General features: G+C 40.0%; 1 protein-coding gene across 3 annotated transcripts in view; it reads left to right on the forward strand.

The window, feature by feature from the left end:
• FAF1 (Fas associated factor 1) overlaps window positions 1–19,114 on the forward strand; it is a 5,915,525-nt gene that overhangs the window by 5,203,037 nt on the left and 693,374 nt on the right. For all 3 annotated transcript variants that reach the window (XM_044055943.1, XM_044055942.1, XM_044055945.1), the window contains one exon: window positions 5,853–6,068. In XM_044055943.1, the coding sequence (XP_043911878.1) occupies window positions 5,853–6,068 (216 nt within the window). The remainder of the gene's footprint in view (window positions 1–5,852; window positions 6,069–19,114) is intronic.

A 19,114-nucleotide genomic window follows, 5' to 3' on the forward strand; every position in this document is an offset into this window, starting at 1 on the left:
TTTAGGGTGTGTAACAAAAATTCTGGGGTATATTGAGAAGCATGAGTATACCACACCTGATAGCTCCTCTGCGCAGTCCATACATAGATCAAGAAGCAACAGTTAGAACAGAACAAGGAAAACTACTGAATTAGAATTAGTAAAGGTGTATAACAAGGCTATACACTTTCCCCATACCTGTTAATTTGCAGAACAAACCATCAGAGAAAATGGATTGTATGAAGAAAATCTGTGTGTAAAAATTTGGAGAAATAATTACACGCAAACGTCACTATCCTGATTTTACCACATTACTGGCTATAAGTAAAGACAATAGGTAATATCTGCCTGTCAAGATTTAATAGTATAATCTCAAAATGGGTTTGCACCATATCGTGAAGAAGAAAAAGTTCCTGGCAACAGGTACAATAAATTTATTCTTGATGGAGAAGAAATAGAAACACTAGACTGCTTCAACCTTCTTAGATCAGTAATAAATGGTATTGCAAGCCGTCAAGAAATCCATTGATTAATTGCTGTTGGTAAAATGTCTATGAATAGTTTAGACAGTATTTTCAAGTGCAGGGGTATATATTCGCATATAATGATTCATCTTGTCCATACTGTCATATTTTCAGTAACATTATGCAGGTGTGAAAGCTGGAAATTGAAGAAACATAACTGGAGGATAGCTGATGCCTTTGAATTATGTTGTAGAATATTGCATATGTCATAGACATATGCTCCTCCAACACAGTTTGATTTGTTTTTGGGCTGAGATAAAAGTGTAAGTGTTCCCAAAAAGCTCAGATTACAAAGCTTTAGCATTCTTACTTTAAATGTATGTGAACTGAAAGATATCTAGAAAAATACATACTTTGAAATATTTAGTGTATCTCAGAAAATACTATCTGGCTTGATACAATAATTACTGCCACTCTTTCAATGAACACTTGTGTGACTGAACACAGAAGACCATTCTGGGCAGCTATTCGTAGAACTATCATGGATTTACATCAGCTCAGTGGCACTGAATTATGACAATAATTAATTCTCAGATATCTTTTTTTGTGTCAGTGTTTTTCCCAGTTGAGGCTTCTTGGACTGATGTTTTTTATTTTCATATGTTTACTCTCCACAATCTCAGTACCAGCTGCCATCTTCTTACATTGTACAGTTTCTTAGAGTCTTCAACCCATATTTTAGTAGTTTGATGTAGAGGATTTTAATGACAACAGGATGTCATGAATTAGGATCTGCTTCATTCTGCTTTTATTTTATGAGTGCTTTGTTTTTGCTTTCCTGTGGTCTTATGTGAGATTTGATATGTTTTGACCATTAATACTGATTTGCAGTAAGGAAGAAGAGCATTTCTTCACATGCTCAGCTGCGTTCTCTCTAAACTGCTAAAGTCATGAATTGAGGTCTACCCAAATCACTACTTGGTGACCTTGGAACACTTTTCACTGTATTATTTGCACTTCCATATTTGTTGAACACGGTCCTAGTAGTTAGTTCTACTTTATTTTTTGGTGACTATAAGCTGCCTAAATGAACTACTCAGTGTGCAGGTAAAGATTTTGGGATTTAAATCAAGTGGGTTGGTGCTGCTTATTAATTTCAGTTTGATACCTCAACCATAGAATTGTAATGGAAGTCAGGTGATTCTTCGTAGTAATTTACATTCTCATGTCTTCTCTATTTGCTCTTCAGGGATTTTTTTTTTAACACAGAATGTAAACATGAAGATGAAGTCAAATACTGAAAGTGTCACTACCATGGCAAAACTCTTCTGCTTTATCTATTGGTGACTCGGCTGGCTAAATGAACTGTTCAGCTTTCATGTTGAGATTTTGGGGATTTTGATTAAGTGAAGGGTATAATATAGTATGGAGTGTTGCCTATTTTCTTGAAGGAGGGGTCTCACAACATGACCCAGATTGGTAAAAATCTATCAGCCAGGAAAATTAGCTGTATTCTTTTCATACGTGTGTGAATTATTCATATGCTGGTACACTACACGTAGGCAATTCAGAATGTGTTTCTATTCCTTGTTGAGGCTGCTTGATCTGAGGCAGCTTACTTGTTTAGTTATTTTTTATTTGTCATTGTTTACTGGAAAAGTTCAACTGGGTAATACCCATTTTCAGCAGAGGCCTGGGGAAAAAAGCTTATATTGCATTTTTTTAAACAAGAAACATTTTTATTAAATTATCATATATGACATAGTTAATCTTAACATTTATATAAATGAAAACAAGCCACACTGATACAATTTTGTGCGAACACTATACATTACAAAGTATGCTAACACCATTGTAGTTGCAAACATTATACATCACTTATAATCTGTCCAGTCATTGTCAGTCAAACATTACACAACTCGTTCAAATCCTGCCTTCTTTTAAATCTCATTCCTACTCTGCATGTATTGTTCCCACAATTCCCATGTTTCCTATGTAATTTGTTCCTACCCTTTCCTAAAGATCCCAATTCCAGTTGTTTTATCTCTGTTACTATATTTGCTACTTCTCATAAAGTTGGTTTAGTCTTTGATTTCCATTTTCTAGCAATTGCTTTTTTGGCAGCTACCATAATTAGACCCAGCAAGGCCTTACTATGTCTAGGCAATTCTGATTCTGCATCATTGCTCAAAAACATGATTTCTTAGTTCTACCAATTTGATCACCCAGGTTCTCTAACACAACAGCCTGCAGGGAATCTTTAAAGTTTCCAACTCATTATACTCCCAGAAAATGCTACCAGTTACCTTTTTCTTCCCCATCACTCCTCCAACATTTGCTGTCTACCTGAGAAAAAAATTTTTGGAGTCTACATGGGGTATAAAAATACTTATGTAAACACTTCCAAGAAAAGATCCTAAATCCTCTACACTTTGTTGCATATTTGGGAGACATGCATATATCCTCCCATTGTTTTTTTTTGTGAATTGCTTGTCCAATCTCTCTTCCCAATCCTTTCTAACCATCTCTGATTGATTCTTATAGTATTCACGCAATATCATATTTTATACGCTGTACTAAATATTCCTTTTTTAATGGCAGGTTCTGTTATAGATTTTACTGAAAATCCTTTCAGTGCTGGTGTTTCAATTAGGACCCCCATATTTCTTTCTCTTTGCATATACTCTAATATCAGTCCTTGATAAAGAAGGCAAACTCTAACCTGCAGTCCAAATAAATTCTTGGCATCTTCCCATTCTATTACCTTTCCCTTTCTAGTTATTTGCTCCCAATACTTTGGTTCCTTTGCCAGTTTTCTCCAGTAAATTCCATCCCCCTCTTGCCTGTATCCCTAATTGCAGTCATCCCTACTGGCAGAATCTCCTTTCTGCATTCCCGTGTTGGCTTTGTTCTTAGAATACTTTCTGCTACTTTATGAACAGACCCTGGGAACTATTGCCCCATTAGCCTGACGAGCCTGATATACAAAGCTATGGAACGCTTCATCATGGACCTAATAAACAAGGATATAGGGAATCTCCAAACTCTGGATCCCACACAGTTTGGTTTTGTGAAGGGTAGATTGTGCCTGCTCAACTTGGCCGACTTCTTTGAGTCAGTCACCAGAGTTGTGGATGAAGGCAAGGTGGTTCATACAGCCTACCTTGATCTGGCCAAGGCTTTTGATACCATTCCCCACTCAGGAGTCATAGAAAAACTCACTAAGCTAGGCATCAACTCCTATATCACTAGTTGGGTTGCAAACTGGCTCACAGATAGAACCCGCAGTGTGAAAGTAGCTGACTCCAAGTTAGACTGCCAACTAGTTATGAGTGGAGTCCCACAGGGTTTGTCCTGGGTCCTCTGCTGTTTGGTATGTACTTCTCTGAATTCCAGGACAACACAAAGGGACTCTGGCTGACAAAGTTCACAGATGATTGCAAGTTAGGAGCTATTATTAACTCCCCAAGTGATGTTGACATCCTACAGAATGGCCTCACTGAGACCAGTGACTGGTGTCAGAACCATGGCCTTAAGCTCAATCCCAAAAAATGTGTCGTCATTCCCTTTGGGAAAAACCCAGTTCCCATGAATTACCACATTGATGGTAGTCCACTGAACACAGAAAGCGTTATAAGAGATCTGGGAACACAGGTTGGCAGCAACCTCTCTTTTGATTATCACATTGCCACTGTGGTCATAAAGTCCTTCTATGTGGCCCATCTCATTACTAAGGGTTTTGCATCCAGGAAGAAAGAGGTCATTGTCTCCCTCTACTCTTCCCTCATTAGGCCAGTCATCGAGTACAATGCCCCATTTGGCATGTACCTCACTAGACACCTGCAACAACTGGAGAGGCCACAAAAGTACCTCACAAAGAGGATCCTAGGCCTTAAACACTTGTCCTATATGGACAGAGTAAAAAAAACTCGCAACTATTCTTTATTTCATATCGCCTACTTAGAGGTGATCCCTGCTTGGCTTACAAAGCCATGTCTGACCCAGCTGTGTTAGAAATGCTACATCTAAAGAAATCCCAATCCCTCCACACCACACGCTGCATAGACCTCAACCTCATTACCGCAATCAACAGAACATGCTGAAGGGACAGGTTCATAACTCAGAGACTGCCCATGCTTTGGAATAGACTTCCCATACATGTCAAGCAGAGCACCTTGCTGACCCTCTTCAAGAGAAATCTTAATGAGTGGATGGGAAATAGAAAATTCACCCCGGGATAACTCCAATGGCTCTACTCGACAGAGGCACTGGGAACTAAGATCGGGTGGCACAATGTCAGGGTAATCCTATGGCTAGGCCTGTAACATGTACAACAACTGGAAAGGCCACAGAAATACCTTACAAAGAGGATTACTGGCCTCAAACAGATGCCCTACGCAGACCGTCTCAAAAAACTCCAGCTTTACTCCGTCGCATATCGCCTACTCAGAGGTGATCTCTGCCTAACATACAAAGCTATGTCAAACCCAGAGCTGTTGGACATGCTCCAAAGAAATCCCAATCCCTCCGAGCTACATGCTCTAGGGACCTAAACCTTGTCACCACAGTAAACAGAACATACTGGAGGGATAGATTCCTGTCCCAGAGACTTCCCATACCCTGGAACAGACTACCTGTCTATGTCAAACAGAGCTCCTCATTAGCACTCTTCAAGAAAAATCTTGATGATTGGATGGGAAATAGGAAATTCACCCCGGGGATCACTTCTGTGGCTCTGCTCGACAGGGGCACAGGAAAATAATTTTCTTGGGTGGCGAAAGCCAGGGTACCTTTTTGGCTAGACTTATATAGGCCCTAGGGCTAATAGCCTAGTACCTACCTATGAACCTATAAGACCCCAGGGCCATTAGCCTAGTACACACCTAGGAACCTAATGTAATATTCTGTATGATTATTGGTATTCTCCTTAAAGGTCTGCATCCAAAATCACAGTCTCTCCTTTGTTTCTTGAGCTTCCCTCCTTTTTCATCTTCATCTCTTTCCACTTGCTTACATTGCATTATACTAAGTTCCAATTAAACACAGAGTAGTTAAATTTTTTCTATTTACATTTATACACAAACAGTAGTTAACATTTATACAGCCTAAGATTTTACAGAGGTGGAAGTTTAGCTATCCATTGTATCCTGGAAACTGCCAACTGCCTTTTCCAGTCTTGAACAATTACTACATTTTGTCTACTTCCAGTTTAGCACTTAATGCAGATTTGTTGTACAGCTAATGCACATCTTGTTTAAAGGATTCTTTACTACAGATACCAAAGACAGCAATGGTTGCCACTTAGGCAAATAAAACCTGCTTTGTAGAAGAACCAAAATGTATATAAAATCCGTATTCTGTGAGTATTGGTTAACAATTAACCATTGTCTTTCTTTTTCTTGAATGCAGGCCATCAGGTTGTCCCTAGAGCAGGCACTGCCACCAGAGCCAAGTGAGGAAGGACCTGAACCAGTGAGTAAGTTACGAATCCGTACACCAAGTGGAGAATTTTTTGAAAGACGCTTTCTCGGTAGCACCAGACTGCAGGTAGTCTTTGATTTTGTGGCATCTAAAGGATTTCCTTGTGAGCAGTTCAAGCTTCTGAGTACCTTTCCCAGAAGAGATGTAAGTAGTCTGCATTGTAGTAATTTGCATAAAAATTAGTACTTTTTTACCATAAAATAAAATCAGTAAAAAAGGGTAAATTGTATGTACAGTTACTAATTTAAGATAACTGAGTACGGTTAGGAAAGTATCTCTGTGATGGTCTTTTATATGGGGGCTTTATCATGTGTCTGAAGCTAAAATGACTGAATATTTTAGGACATGAACAAAAAATATATCAGAAATAATACAAAAATTTAATTCATTGCAAATAAAATATTAACCACCCACCAAATGAATAAAAAACACTTTTTTAATGGAAGCCAACTTATTCGTTTTCTCCAGTGGTGTACATCTGTGGATTCTAATGCTATAAATTTTAGGTACCACACAGAAACTAGTCCTTACAAATATTTTTTATTTCTTTCATTTGGAGGGTTATTTTCATGTTTTGTATGTGCTTTAATTTATATATTCATTGTTATTTTAGGATTTTGTGTTTTAGTCTTTTGCAGCTTCTAGGATTTTCTTTCAAGCCTTATGATCTTCATTAATTTAAACTTCAGTCTTGCAACAGGCAGCTGAGGTATTTGCTTTGGTTAAGTTTGTCAAGCAAGTTAAATAAGAGACTATTTGCAAGCTATTTCTAAATAAATACTTAATATTATTGTTTGGTGTAAGATTTCCAAGTTAATGTATTTCTGATTTCACCTGCTATGTGAACCCTAATTTGGTTGTCACATGGTGTGCATTTACACTTCTTTTAGATGTGCCCCTAGGATCACAAGTACGATTGACATGCCCATACTTTTTTAATCATTCCTCTTACCCAGAAGAGGCTTCTGCCATCAATTTCTTGGAAACATTTGCCTACTTACAGTGCACAGTGGAACACAGACATTGGATCTAAATAGTCATGGTGGAAGTGATAATAGTAGTCAACATATATCCAGTCGATGAACTTCCTGTGTGGTTCACCTGATACAGAAATGAACTTTATCATGCAGTGCTAACAAGGCTAGTAATGTAGCACGCAATTGTGCACAGTGACTTCCCTTCTACAACTGAATTTGAAGATTGCACTTCTCTGCCTCTAAGGAATTACCAGTAAAAGTGCAGTGTAACAGAACAATTTAATTTTTCCATTGAAAAACATAGTATTTTGTAAGATAAACTAGGCATGTTCATCATTAGATCACTGCTGCAGTAGACTTACGCTATATGGAATGTATACTGCTAAGGATCGGATCTACTAGCACAGCTTCCAAAGCTTTAGGAAAACATCCCTGTGCCCTAGTCACTGCCCTGCATGAGGGGAGAAGGATAACTTCAGTGCCACAAGTGCCAAAACTTCAGAACTTTCTTGTAGCAGAAGAGTGATGATCTCTGTGAATTTCGACAGATCAGCTGATAGTGCCTCTATAAAGCTGGGCAGATAAGTTCCTCATTGGGGATTACCTTCTGCAATATTAATATTTCTAAAGAAATTGGTTTTATTTATTAATTTATTTTTCAACTCCTTCTGAGTTGTTTGAGATGTTTTAATGGTTGTCCTTAAAGCTTTACCTCAGAAACTTGTATATTAACTTATGGTTCCCCTAAGGGTTATCCCTTGTAAACTTTTGTAGTTTCTTGGGGAATTAGCAGTTTTGTCTTCATTTTTTATTGTTCGTGTCTTGGTCTTTTAGTTTTGCGGCCTGTAATTTAAACATTTTGCCTCAAAAGTTTTAAATTCATTCAGAATGTTTTACCAACTCAGATAAACTCAGTTAACCATTTGCCAGGCATATTTTTTCAGCTGGCAGTTGGTCTTGGGTCCAGGTGGAGATTTTCTGATGTACTTGAATTTTTTTCTGAGGAAAAGTGCACTGCTTGTGCATAACAGTATTGTGAGGGGCTGGTGTTTGTGTATTTGGTGTTTACCATTAAACTGATTTACCTCAAACATTTTTTTATTTTTTACACAGAAGGCATATATAACCATTCAAACTTCTGAGATCTTAATGTCAGATACCATTGTCTAACATACGTTTCAGAGTCTCAGTGGGGATTCCCCTTCTAGAATTAAAATTTTATAAAGAAAAAGTATAATCATTTTATTGAAATGTACTTGCAGAGACTGCAACCTTGGTGTTTGATGATTGTCACTCAGTGTTTTAACCAATGCCTTCATACTTTATTAGCCACTTTTCAGATATCTTTGTGGTTAACAGTTAGCTCTGGTTCCTTGTGGGATTACTTTGTTTATTATCTATTTTTGTGAAAGAAAGGGTAATTTGTCTTTCCTTTTTAATTGGAAAGTATTGATGACAGTGTATTTGATAGCTGTTACTAAAAGTTTTTACCTCTATCCCAATTTTCCTGTCAGGAAGTAACATCTTCTCTGTCAAGAGCTATTATCCACTTTTTTGCAAGTGACACTGTGCTACTCTGCTTGAGAATTCCTTTGTTAATTATCACTTTTTTTGTGGGAAATAAAGTGCAATTTTATATCAGTACTAATTTCTAGGAACAGGACAACTAGAGGGTGACTAGAAGTGAATTCTGAGATGTTCCTGTCATCCTCTGTTATTTCCTTGGAAAAATCTGAAAATTCTAGATTTCTTGGCCTCAATTGTTTTTGGCCACACTTCACTTGTGACAAATTCAATAATTGGTTTCTACTTCCTGTCTGTTATCCCACATACATCAGAATTTATTCTGGAGTTATGTCTAAGAGGAAAAAAGTCCGCAACCTCTAAAACTACCAAGATATTGTAAAGGTACTTAAATGTTAAGACATGATGGCACAAATAAAAGGTTTTATATTCCCTGAACCATTTATAGTCTTCAAACCTTCTGCTAGTGGTCATAAACAACAGCACATAGGTTCATAGGTGTGTACTAGGCCAACTGCCCCAGAGCCTTTACAAGCCTAGCCCATAGAAGTGCCCTGGCATCATTGTAGCCATTAGTTCCTGGTGCCTCTATCAAATAGAGCCACTGGAGTGATCCCCGGGGTGAAATTTCTATTTCCCATCCACTCATCAAGATTTCTCTTGAAAAGGGCCAGTGAGGTGCTCTGCTTGACATGTATGGGAAGTTTATTCCAGAGCACGGGCAGTCTCTGGGTTATGAACCTATCCCTCCAGCGTGTTCTGTTGATTGTGGTAATGAGGTTGAGGTCCCTGGAGTGTGTAGTGCTGAGGGATTGGGATTTCTTTAGGTGTAACATTTCCTAATATGGCTGGGTCAGACATGGCTTTGTAAGTCAAGCAGAGATTGCCTCTTAATAGACAATATGAGACAGAGAAAAGCTGGAGTTTTTTGAGTCTGTCCATGTAGGGCATGTTTAAGGCCTAGGATCCTCTTTGTGAGGTACTTTTGTGGCCTTTCCAGTTGTTGCAGGTGTTTAGTGATGTACATGCCAAATGGGCATTATACTCAATGATTAGTCTAATGAGGGAAGAGTAGAGAAAGAGGATGACCTCTTTCTTCCTGGATACAATACCCTTGGTAATAAGATGTGCCAAGTAGAAGGACTTTCTGACCACAGTGGAAATGTGGTGGTTGAAGGAGAGGTTGCTGTCAACCTCTGTCCCCAGATCTCTTGTAATGCCTTCAGTGCTCAGTGGGCTACCATCAGTGTGGTAATTAGTGGGAACTGAGTTTTTCCCAAAGGGAATGACAACACATTTTTGGCATTAAGCTTAATGCCATGGTTTTGACAGTGAGGCCTGTCTGTAGGATGTCTACATCACTTTTGGAGTTAATAATGGTTCCCAGCTTGCAATCGTCAGTGAATTTGGTCAGCCAGAGTCCCTCTGTGTTGGCCTGAACTTCTGAGAAGTAGATGCCAAACAGGAGAGGACCCAGGACCGATCCCTGTGGGACTCCACTAGTGACTGGTCGGCAGTCTGACTTGGAGTCTGCTACTTTAACACTGTGGGTAATATCTGTGAGCCAGTTTGATCACATGATGTAATATGTTATTAATTTGGAGGTAACCAGCTCCACCGCCCCCCTTTTTTCTTGCAGTCAGGCTAATTAAAATACTGACAGACTTTCAAGAAGCTCCGGCTGTGATAGATGGTTAATAGAAATTTTGCACAAGGATTCCTTACTTCGGTTTGGAATTCAGATGTTCATTCCCATGAATGAGATGTTCCTCTATCATCTTCCACCCTTTCCTCTGATTGAGTGATTAAATTATTTATTTATGTATTAATATTTGATTACTGGCAACGTCCGACTGGTTAGGATCCCATAATCACCAGAGGCCTGGAAAGAAAAGCTCTAACATATTACAACACGATGTTCTTGCAAAACTCTTCTTCGACTAAGGATCCTGCGGTTGTCTCTCCCTTGGATGGGTCCAGAGCCGCTGAGCAGGTACCGGCTTCTGAGGAAGTACTTTGCACTACCGATTCTCAACACAAACCTAAGACTTCTTTCGTGTCTACCATTCTTTCCAAAACTACCGAGTTTCTAAGGCCCAGGGTACGAACCACACCCAAGAAACCGATGACCCAGTCTCAGACACCTGCTTCTTGCCTCAGTCTCAAATGCTTAAAATGGCAGAAGACCTTATCATGCTGATCAGGGGAAGCCAAGCTACCCCTTCCAAAAGAAAGAGAGATCTGTCCCCAGTAGGTTTGTCTGAACAGGAGTCTGATGACTCTGATGCATCTGAATATGAAGACATACAACCCCTCTCTGCTTATGAGGATTCTGATGCAGAGGACTCCATTCATTCAGCCTCTCCCCCGAGGACTTTTCCTTTGGGGAAACCCTTCATACCTTAAGGGAGCATTTCCATTGGGAATGTCAGGACTACCCTTAGTCTACAAAGAGACTCAGGGAATCCTTAGATCTTCCACAGCACAGACCCCTGGCCATTCCCCCAGTCCTGGATGTTGTAGACGATGTTTTCCTGGAATCCAGTTTGACTCCTGACACCCTCCCTCCTGCACCCAGAAAACCTGACAGCTATTACTGAGTTCCTTAACATAGTGTCCCAGGGATACAAATTTTCTTTCCACATCCTTCCAACTCCAAAAGGGTTCCCAGATCTACCTCCAAACCAGTGGGCAGGGGCACAAAAGCAAGTCCTTTCCCTGCTCTGTATGAGAACAATAGAGCACGTTCCTGCAGAACAGAAAGGCCGAGGTTTCTACTCCAGACTTTTTCTGGTACCCCGAAAAGAGGGCACCTGGTGCCCCATCCTTGATCTATCCATTCTAAACACCTTCCTGGTGATACCAAAATTCAAAATGCTCACCCTCTAGCAACTGCTACCCATGCTGTCCAAGGATGCTTGGCTAGCCACCCTAGACCTAAAAGAGGCCTACCTCCACATTCCTATCAGGAAATCATGCAGGAAATATCTACATTTCAGGGAAGGATCTCTGCACTTTCAGTTCTCTGCACTTCCCTTTGGCTTATCTACTGCTCCCAGAGTTTTCACAAAATGTCTGGCTCCAGCCATTGACTTTTGCAGACAAAGGAATATCCAAATTTACCCATACTTAGACGACTGCCTAATTCAGGCAGACAGTCAGGAAAAGCTGCTCAAACACCTGGCCTTTGTAAAGTCCCTACTGACCTCCCCTAGGGTACACAATCAGCAAAAAGAAATCCATACAAGTACCCACCCAAAAGATTATATTCCTGGGAGCAAGCCTGGACACAGCATCCCAGATGGCATTCCTTACACTAGAGAATCAAGCTTATCTGACAGCCTACTTCTGTCAACTAGACACCAGACCCCAGTTATCTGCAAGGAAAATCCAGCAAGCTCTGGGGTTCATGGCATCTTGCATTCTATTCATTCCATATGCTAGACTGCATATGAAGAAACTTCAATGATACCTAAAAAGCTTTTGGTGTCAACACTGTCAAGACCTGGAAACTCTTATACCCATGATACCTTGCCTCAGAAAAGATTTTCTTTGGTGGGCAGCAGCATGCTCCCACAACAAGGGACTACCTTTCTCACCACCCCCCGCCACCCAGACCCCCACCACAGATACATCAGACTATGCCTGGGGTGCACACCTGGATGGCAAGTGCATACAGGGCCAATGGAGCCCACAGCAAATTCATCTGCACATCAACCAAAAAGAGATGTTAGCATCCAACACGCCTTGGCAGCTTTCAAGCCCCTTTTCTCCCCAGGGGCTCTCCTGATCAAAACAGACAACACCACTATGATGTGGTATATCAACAAGCGGGGAGGGACTCACTCCTACCCTCTATGCAGGCTGGCCATGACCCTTTGGCACACAGCCTCTGCCATGCAACTATGCCTGTTAGCACAATTCCTGCCAGGCTCTCTAAACTCTCTGGCAGACACCTTAAGCAGAAATCTTATGGACCCACACGAGTGGCAGCTAGACAAAAGAACCTTCACCCTAATAACTCAGAAATGGGGCACCCCGAAGGTCGACCTCTTTGCCTCCCACACCAACCATCAGCTTAGCAAGTTCTGCACCAGGGAGCATCACTGCATGGCTTGGAAAGTGGATGCCCTGTCCTTCCCCTGGGTCAGTCTATCGGTCTATGCCTTTCCTCCACTACTTCTCATCCCCAGAGTACTGCTCAAAATAAAGGAGAAAAAAACAAGGACAAATCTTATTGCTCCAGACTGGCCTCGCCAGCACTAGTACCCCTTGCTGCGCAGCCTGTTCCAACTGCCACCATGGTATCTCACTCAGACCACAACCCTCCTGACCCAGAGAGATGGAGAATTCATGCATCCTCGATTTGGCAGCTAGGCTTATTCCCTAACCACCGATCAATCTGCCAGCCTCAGTAAACAGGTTCTAGATGTTATACGTGAGGCCAGACACCCTAGCACTCGAAAGTCGTATGCTGACAAATGGAAAAAGTTCTGCACCTGGATTCAGGCTAAGGGAACCGATACGGCACAGCCCTCCCTCCCTCTCATCCTGGATTACTTAGCTGACCTGTTACACAGTGGTCTCTCTTTTTCCTCTATTAAAATTCATGCCTCTGCTATCTATGCTCATTTCCCCACTGAGCAGCCCCTTTTCTCACACCCTCTGATCAAACAATTCCTAAGAGGGGCTAGCAATTTGAGACCACCCAGAAGAGCACCTACCCCAGCTTGGGACCTTAACTTTGTGTTGGAAAAGCTCACCCTGCCCCCCTTCAAACCAGCATCTTCAGGAGAGTTAAAATTTCTCTCCTGGAAGACAGCTTTCCTTCTGGCCATTACTTCAGCCAGAAGGGTGTCTGAGCTACAAGCACTAATGGCTGTGGAGCCCTTCATTGTCTTCCATGCTGACAGGGGTTCCCTCAGGACTAACCCATCCTTCATGCCCAAAGTGGTGTCCAGTGTGGCTCTCAACCAATCCATTCATTTTCCCACCTTTTTCCTTAACCCACAGAACAAGAGGGAAATGATCCTGCACTCTCTAGATATGCACAGACAGCTCAAATTCTATCTAGATAGGACTAAATCCTCAGAAAGTCTGATCGATTGCTGGTTAGCTTTGCTGCAAGGGCAGAGGGCAAAACTATCTCCAAACAAACAATTTCCAAATGGATAACATACTGCATCTATTTCTGTTATAAGCAACATGGAAAGCCTCCCCCAAGGGGGTCAGGACACACTCCACCAGAGCAGCCTCCACCTCTGCAGCTTTCCACAGAGGAGTCCCCACCAGGGACATCCTGGAGGCTGCCACCTGGACATCTGTTCACCCTTACACCAAACATTACCACCTGCCTGTCTTCTCCAACTCCAGGGCAGGGTTTGCCTCTGCAGTCTTGCAGGGTATCCTAGCCAGCCCCTAGTCTCCTTGACTGCCTCCACCCATTTCCTCAGCTTTGGGAATCTACCCAAATGTGACAACTGCAACAGTGAAACACAAAGAACATAGTAGAGTTGTGTACACTTACCATAAATGTAGATGTTCGAGTGTATTCACTCTTGCAGTCCTGGTTTCCCTCCCACCATCCCCCTTTTTTCTCTTTCTCCTTTTGTTACCATTCTTCCTTGTTGTTCTCCTTTCCTTACAAGGGACATATTGGTATTTATTTTCCACTGTTGGTGTTCTTATACCAGAATATGGCCTTCTACTTTGGGGGCTCCTGATAGGTTAAGGCAAGAAAAACTGATGTAATGGCGTCGGCTGCCTTACTTTATACCACTGACGACCTGATGTCAGTCCTCAAGCGACAGCAACCGACGCAGAAATACTAAGTCTCTGGTATTTGGGCCGGCCGAGGGCTACCCTGGCAGGGATAACCCAAATGTGATGACTGCAGCAGTAAGTACACTCGAACATCTACATTTATTGTAAGTGTACACAACTGTACTTTCCTGTTTGAGCCCCTGTTCTGTTACTATTCTATTTCTCTGTTATTATTATTATTATTATTATTATTATTATTATGCTCTATATTTGGATTGTTATATAGTAGCAGCAGACTCGATCTGAGGCGATAAAGTGGTCAGGAGCATTATGGATAAAGGGAGAAGCTCGAGAGTTGGATCCTAAAATTTAGTAAAAAGCAGCCGAGTCAGAGCTGAGACCCATTCATTAAGGAAGAATGTAAATGGACAACACATATGCATAGTTATGGTGAGCACATAACTTTTATTTTTGTGAAGAACAGACCAAAAATATGAGGTGAAAATCTGGACAGTTGAGAGGTATGCCTGAGATTCTCACCTTATCTGTTCATGTCCAGACAAAGGCAGGGCCTACACACCCGGAGTTTTTGGCTACTTCTATGACTTGGTAACAAAATGAAACTCCTCCACTTGTCTCCACAAGAAAATGTTTTTTTATTACAAAAGCAGTTGTGGTTTTTTTGCCCTATAACAACAAAAAATGTTAAAACCATTCTCAACCCTCACTTTAAAAACTTAGTATCAATCATGTGATCAGTATTAGCCAATCATTATCAGCAGATAAAGTTAACATGCACAAAAACTTAAAGTGATACAACACTTAAATAATAATGTGTCTGTACCATTAAATGCACATGTACCAGTATATAGTTAGTATTCCAAAAATATTAGTTTAAGCATGAGCATTATAGAAACATTATCATTAATTCCTCAAAGCTTTATGCTCTGAGTCTAATTTGCCACAACAATCATTCTTGTTCAAGTCTGCATTTCCAGATACCTCCCCCTTCAGAGATGTTTGTTGTACATTTAGTAACAAAAAGTCACACACTTCTGGTAATTTGGGCAAGTAAATGAATGCTTAAATAGTTCACTGTTAACGTAAGATTCATTTTGTCCTTCAGTAGCTTGTCTTTGGAATTTGTGATACTTTGCTGGTTTGCTGTGTCTTTTGCCCAGTATTTGTCTTCTCAGGGTATGTTTTCTACTCCTGGAGAAACTTTGCTACTAGAGTTATCATTTTACTTATAAGGCAACTCCCTGTACCAGTGGTGAGGCTTACAATAGTAGTACTGTTGTAATGAAAACTTGCTGGCTGTGAGCAGTGTTTCGACATTACAGGTGCACAGGCTACAGCACTACACATTCAAGTATGCCCAAAATGGTAAGTAAATGTAAGGATTTAAAAATGTGTTTGAATTTTATTCCACAATTTGATAGTGCTAGCAACAACGGTATTAACAAAACTGTAACATGACAACTTGTACTTTTTGATTCCAAACGTTTAGGTATTGTTATCTATTGCTTGACAATTTGTTTTTGACAGAAAATATAGCCAGTAAAAATGTACCAAAAAGACTCAGAATTTGAAAATTACCAAAAGGCAGTGATGCATCTTCCAGACTGTACAGTCATCTAGTTTATTTGTTTGACATGACTGGCTTTGAACTATTGTCACTTCTCTTGCAACATACTATTGAAAGAGTAGAAGACCGAACAAGTTTTATTACCAAAGACTTAACATCTGAATTACAACAAATCCAGTATAAAAATATTTTTTATAAGGTTAACAGCATGCAAAACCATTGTGAATGGAAATCAAAAAAAAAAAAACCCTCAAAAGTTGAATATGATGAAAACTGTGATTATCCAATCAGTTTGGGTGCTAAGTCAAGTATTATTGGTCACCCCCAAGCTGGTTCAGAAGTTCCTGATTCTAACTTCAATGACCACAATAATTTGTTAGAGAACTGGCCTTTACGAAGGAACTGTTGCCTTGCCAGTCTGTAAAATGAGTGCCAGAACAACTTGGCAAACAACCATTGGTAATGATGACCCCCACACTATTTTCAGCAGTGGAGTGGGAGACGCACTTTGAATACATACCAGCAGAACAGAACCATGGAGTGCAATAGCAGCAAGTGACTCAGCCAAAGCTGAAAGTGATTTCTGCTTACGATTTTAAGAATTTCAACTACAGCAGTTTTTTGTTGGAACCCGTACACATTAAAGTATTTAAGAAAAGAGTTTTCTTTTATTACTGGTACAAAGGCAAATATTTCTACTATTTGCATTGATCTCAAGATTTATTAATGTAAATTGAGTCTTCAGTTATTATTTTACAACCAGACAGTTGAATACAACAGTAGAACTGTATTCAAAACGGCTAGCTGTTATAACCCACCCTTCCTAACTTGAATGATCCATTGTGGTGGCTGGTAGTTTCTGCATGTGGCTGTATCACTGAATGATTTGTTATTTTTGTTGATCTAAAACGTAAGAATATTTTGGACGAGTATCCTCAGATAATAATTTATTGGCATTTTTTGGCATCCCTTTCTAAGGTGGAATATTTTGGCAACTTGTTATTAGTAACAGCCAGAATCAGATGTTTGTATTTAGTTTTTCCTCACAAGATATGGATGGAGTGGTTTATCTGTTCTGTGTGGCAGTAGCACCCATTTATGCCAAACTAGCACTTACCCATTGGGAACACTAATATAAATTTAAAGCCATGAGTTTTCTGTATCTCAGATGTCAAGATTATATTTTTATGTCCTACATGGACTGACTCAAAGCCCTGTCATTATACTCAGTATCCTACAAACTCCTAAGACATGACCTGTGCCTGGCATACAAGACATCCTCCAACTGACTGCTGATGGACTTTGTGCACATCATAAAGTCAAATGGCATCAGAAATACTTGGTCTAGGGATCTAAACCTCTTCTGCAACATCAACAGAATGGTTTGGAGGGACAAGTATATCATTTAGAGGATACCAGTTCCCTGGAACAAACTCTTAATCCACATAAAACAAAGCTTACCCCTGTCCTTATTCAAGTGCAACTTGGGTCTGTGGATGGGTAATAGAAAATTTACCCCATGACTGCCTCCTGTACTACTAATAGACAAGAGGCATCTCCTAAATGCTTTATCCTACTCATGAGTCCACTCAAATTATCTATGATTATATAAATATATATATATATATATATATATATATATATATATATATATATATGCATGCATACATAATACGTGTGCGTGTGTGTCTGTGTGTGTAAAATTATCAGCCATAGGATGGGCAAGGCCAGTCTTACACCAAATGGGTGAGTTCATTCAAGCACTGTAAGGGAAATTGACAAGGCTTAAAATGGCCCACAAGGGCAGTTAGCCTAACACTTACCTATGAACCTATGTTATGGTCATGTAGCACCAGTGAATTTGAATGTTTTTTGAATACCGTTTCTTCACCAGATAGTATTTACAACTTGGATGTGTTGATTTCAAAAAACATCTTGTCTCATTGTTTTCATTCTTCTTTGTATCATAAACCAACCTCTTCTAACACCTGTCTCCACTTCTCCAGCTGCCATCTTTTTACTAGAAGTGCAGTTTTGTGAAAGAACAAATGAGAAGACTGTCCTAAATTATCCCCTTAGATAGTGTATTTTTAAAAGAAATGATGTGCTCAAAAATGTGCTCATCAGCAGACAATACAAAGATAAACTTATTAAGAGGTGACGTGTAGCTATTAGTGGTAGAAGTCTGGTGGACAGTCCCATTCCGAAAGAACAGCTTGGCTCACTATGAAGAAATGTTGCAGGGTTCAGACTAGGACCTCTGACTCTTTCATCATATCTTTTTCAGTGGATGCAGGACATATCTGGAAAGTTGTAAAATACAACTAGGTGAAAGTTATACCTTTGCACCTTAAGCAAAATTTAAGTGCTGAACTAAAAGTTATTTTTAGAAGTGCACGTAATATCAAGACCATAATAGAAGGCTTATCAGATGTTTCAATTATTCTTAGTGGAAAATGCTCAAATTTGGACATGCAGACAATACAGGTATATCTATGACACAACAGCTGTTTCATTTAAAACTATCAGTGGACAGTCTCTTGCCCTGGGTGATGCATCTGCAAAACTAGGGCAGGAGTATGCCTCACACACTATTTTTTCTGTGACACGTTATAGAGGAAAACAGTGTGTTCCCTTAGAGAAAGGATTTATGAGCAGGAATGTCCTTTGTTTTGTTTTGCTGGGGTGGGATGCATAGATCTGTAGATCTAACTGTAATAAGCCAGTCAGTTATGGCTTATTCCAGTGAAGTGCTTTTTTTGCTTTCTGTTTGGGGTGGCATGCTGGTTTATTGCACTGGCCCAGGGCACTGATTGAACTATTTTGATAGTCATTTTCAACAAAATTTTTAACTGTTTTTGCACTAAAACACATTCTGTTGTGGAGATAAGTGGAGAGGTTCTTTTTTGGTTATTAGATATTTATTTTGTCCTTCAGTAACTTGGCTGTAGATCTTTTGGAACTTTGCGACTTATTGAAAAGGGATGGTCTCTGATTCTGTTTTACACATTTATTTATGCTGCACTTCAAATTAATTTTTTTTCTGTAGGTTCTGTGCAGGCTTGCTAGGATTATTTTCAGGGTCTCCTGAATTCAATCCGTCTGCCTTCTTCATTGGTTTCTAAGCTCTGGTATTCATCCTGTATTGCTCAAGAGTACTGCTACAGTAATCCAACGATGAACATAGTACAGGTGTGTAAGTAATCTTATCATAGCAGTAGATGTTCAAATAAAACATTGCTGCAGTAGCTGATCTCTACATCCTCCTATTGTTTCTGTTTTTATGCTAAGATGTTTTTTATTGTTTTGCAACCTGTTTGCCAGGGCTCTATCCCCCT

Source organism: Protopterus annectens, chromosome 14.part0, assembly GCF_019279795.1.
Source record: "Protopterus annectens isolate FY-2018-M chromosome 14.part0, PAN1.0, whole genome shotgun sequence".
NCBI lineage: Eukaryota > Metazoa > Chordata > Ceratodontiformes > Protopteridae > Protopterus > Protopterus annectens.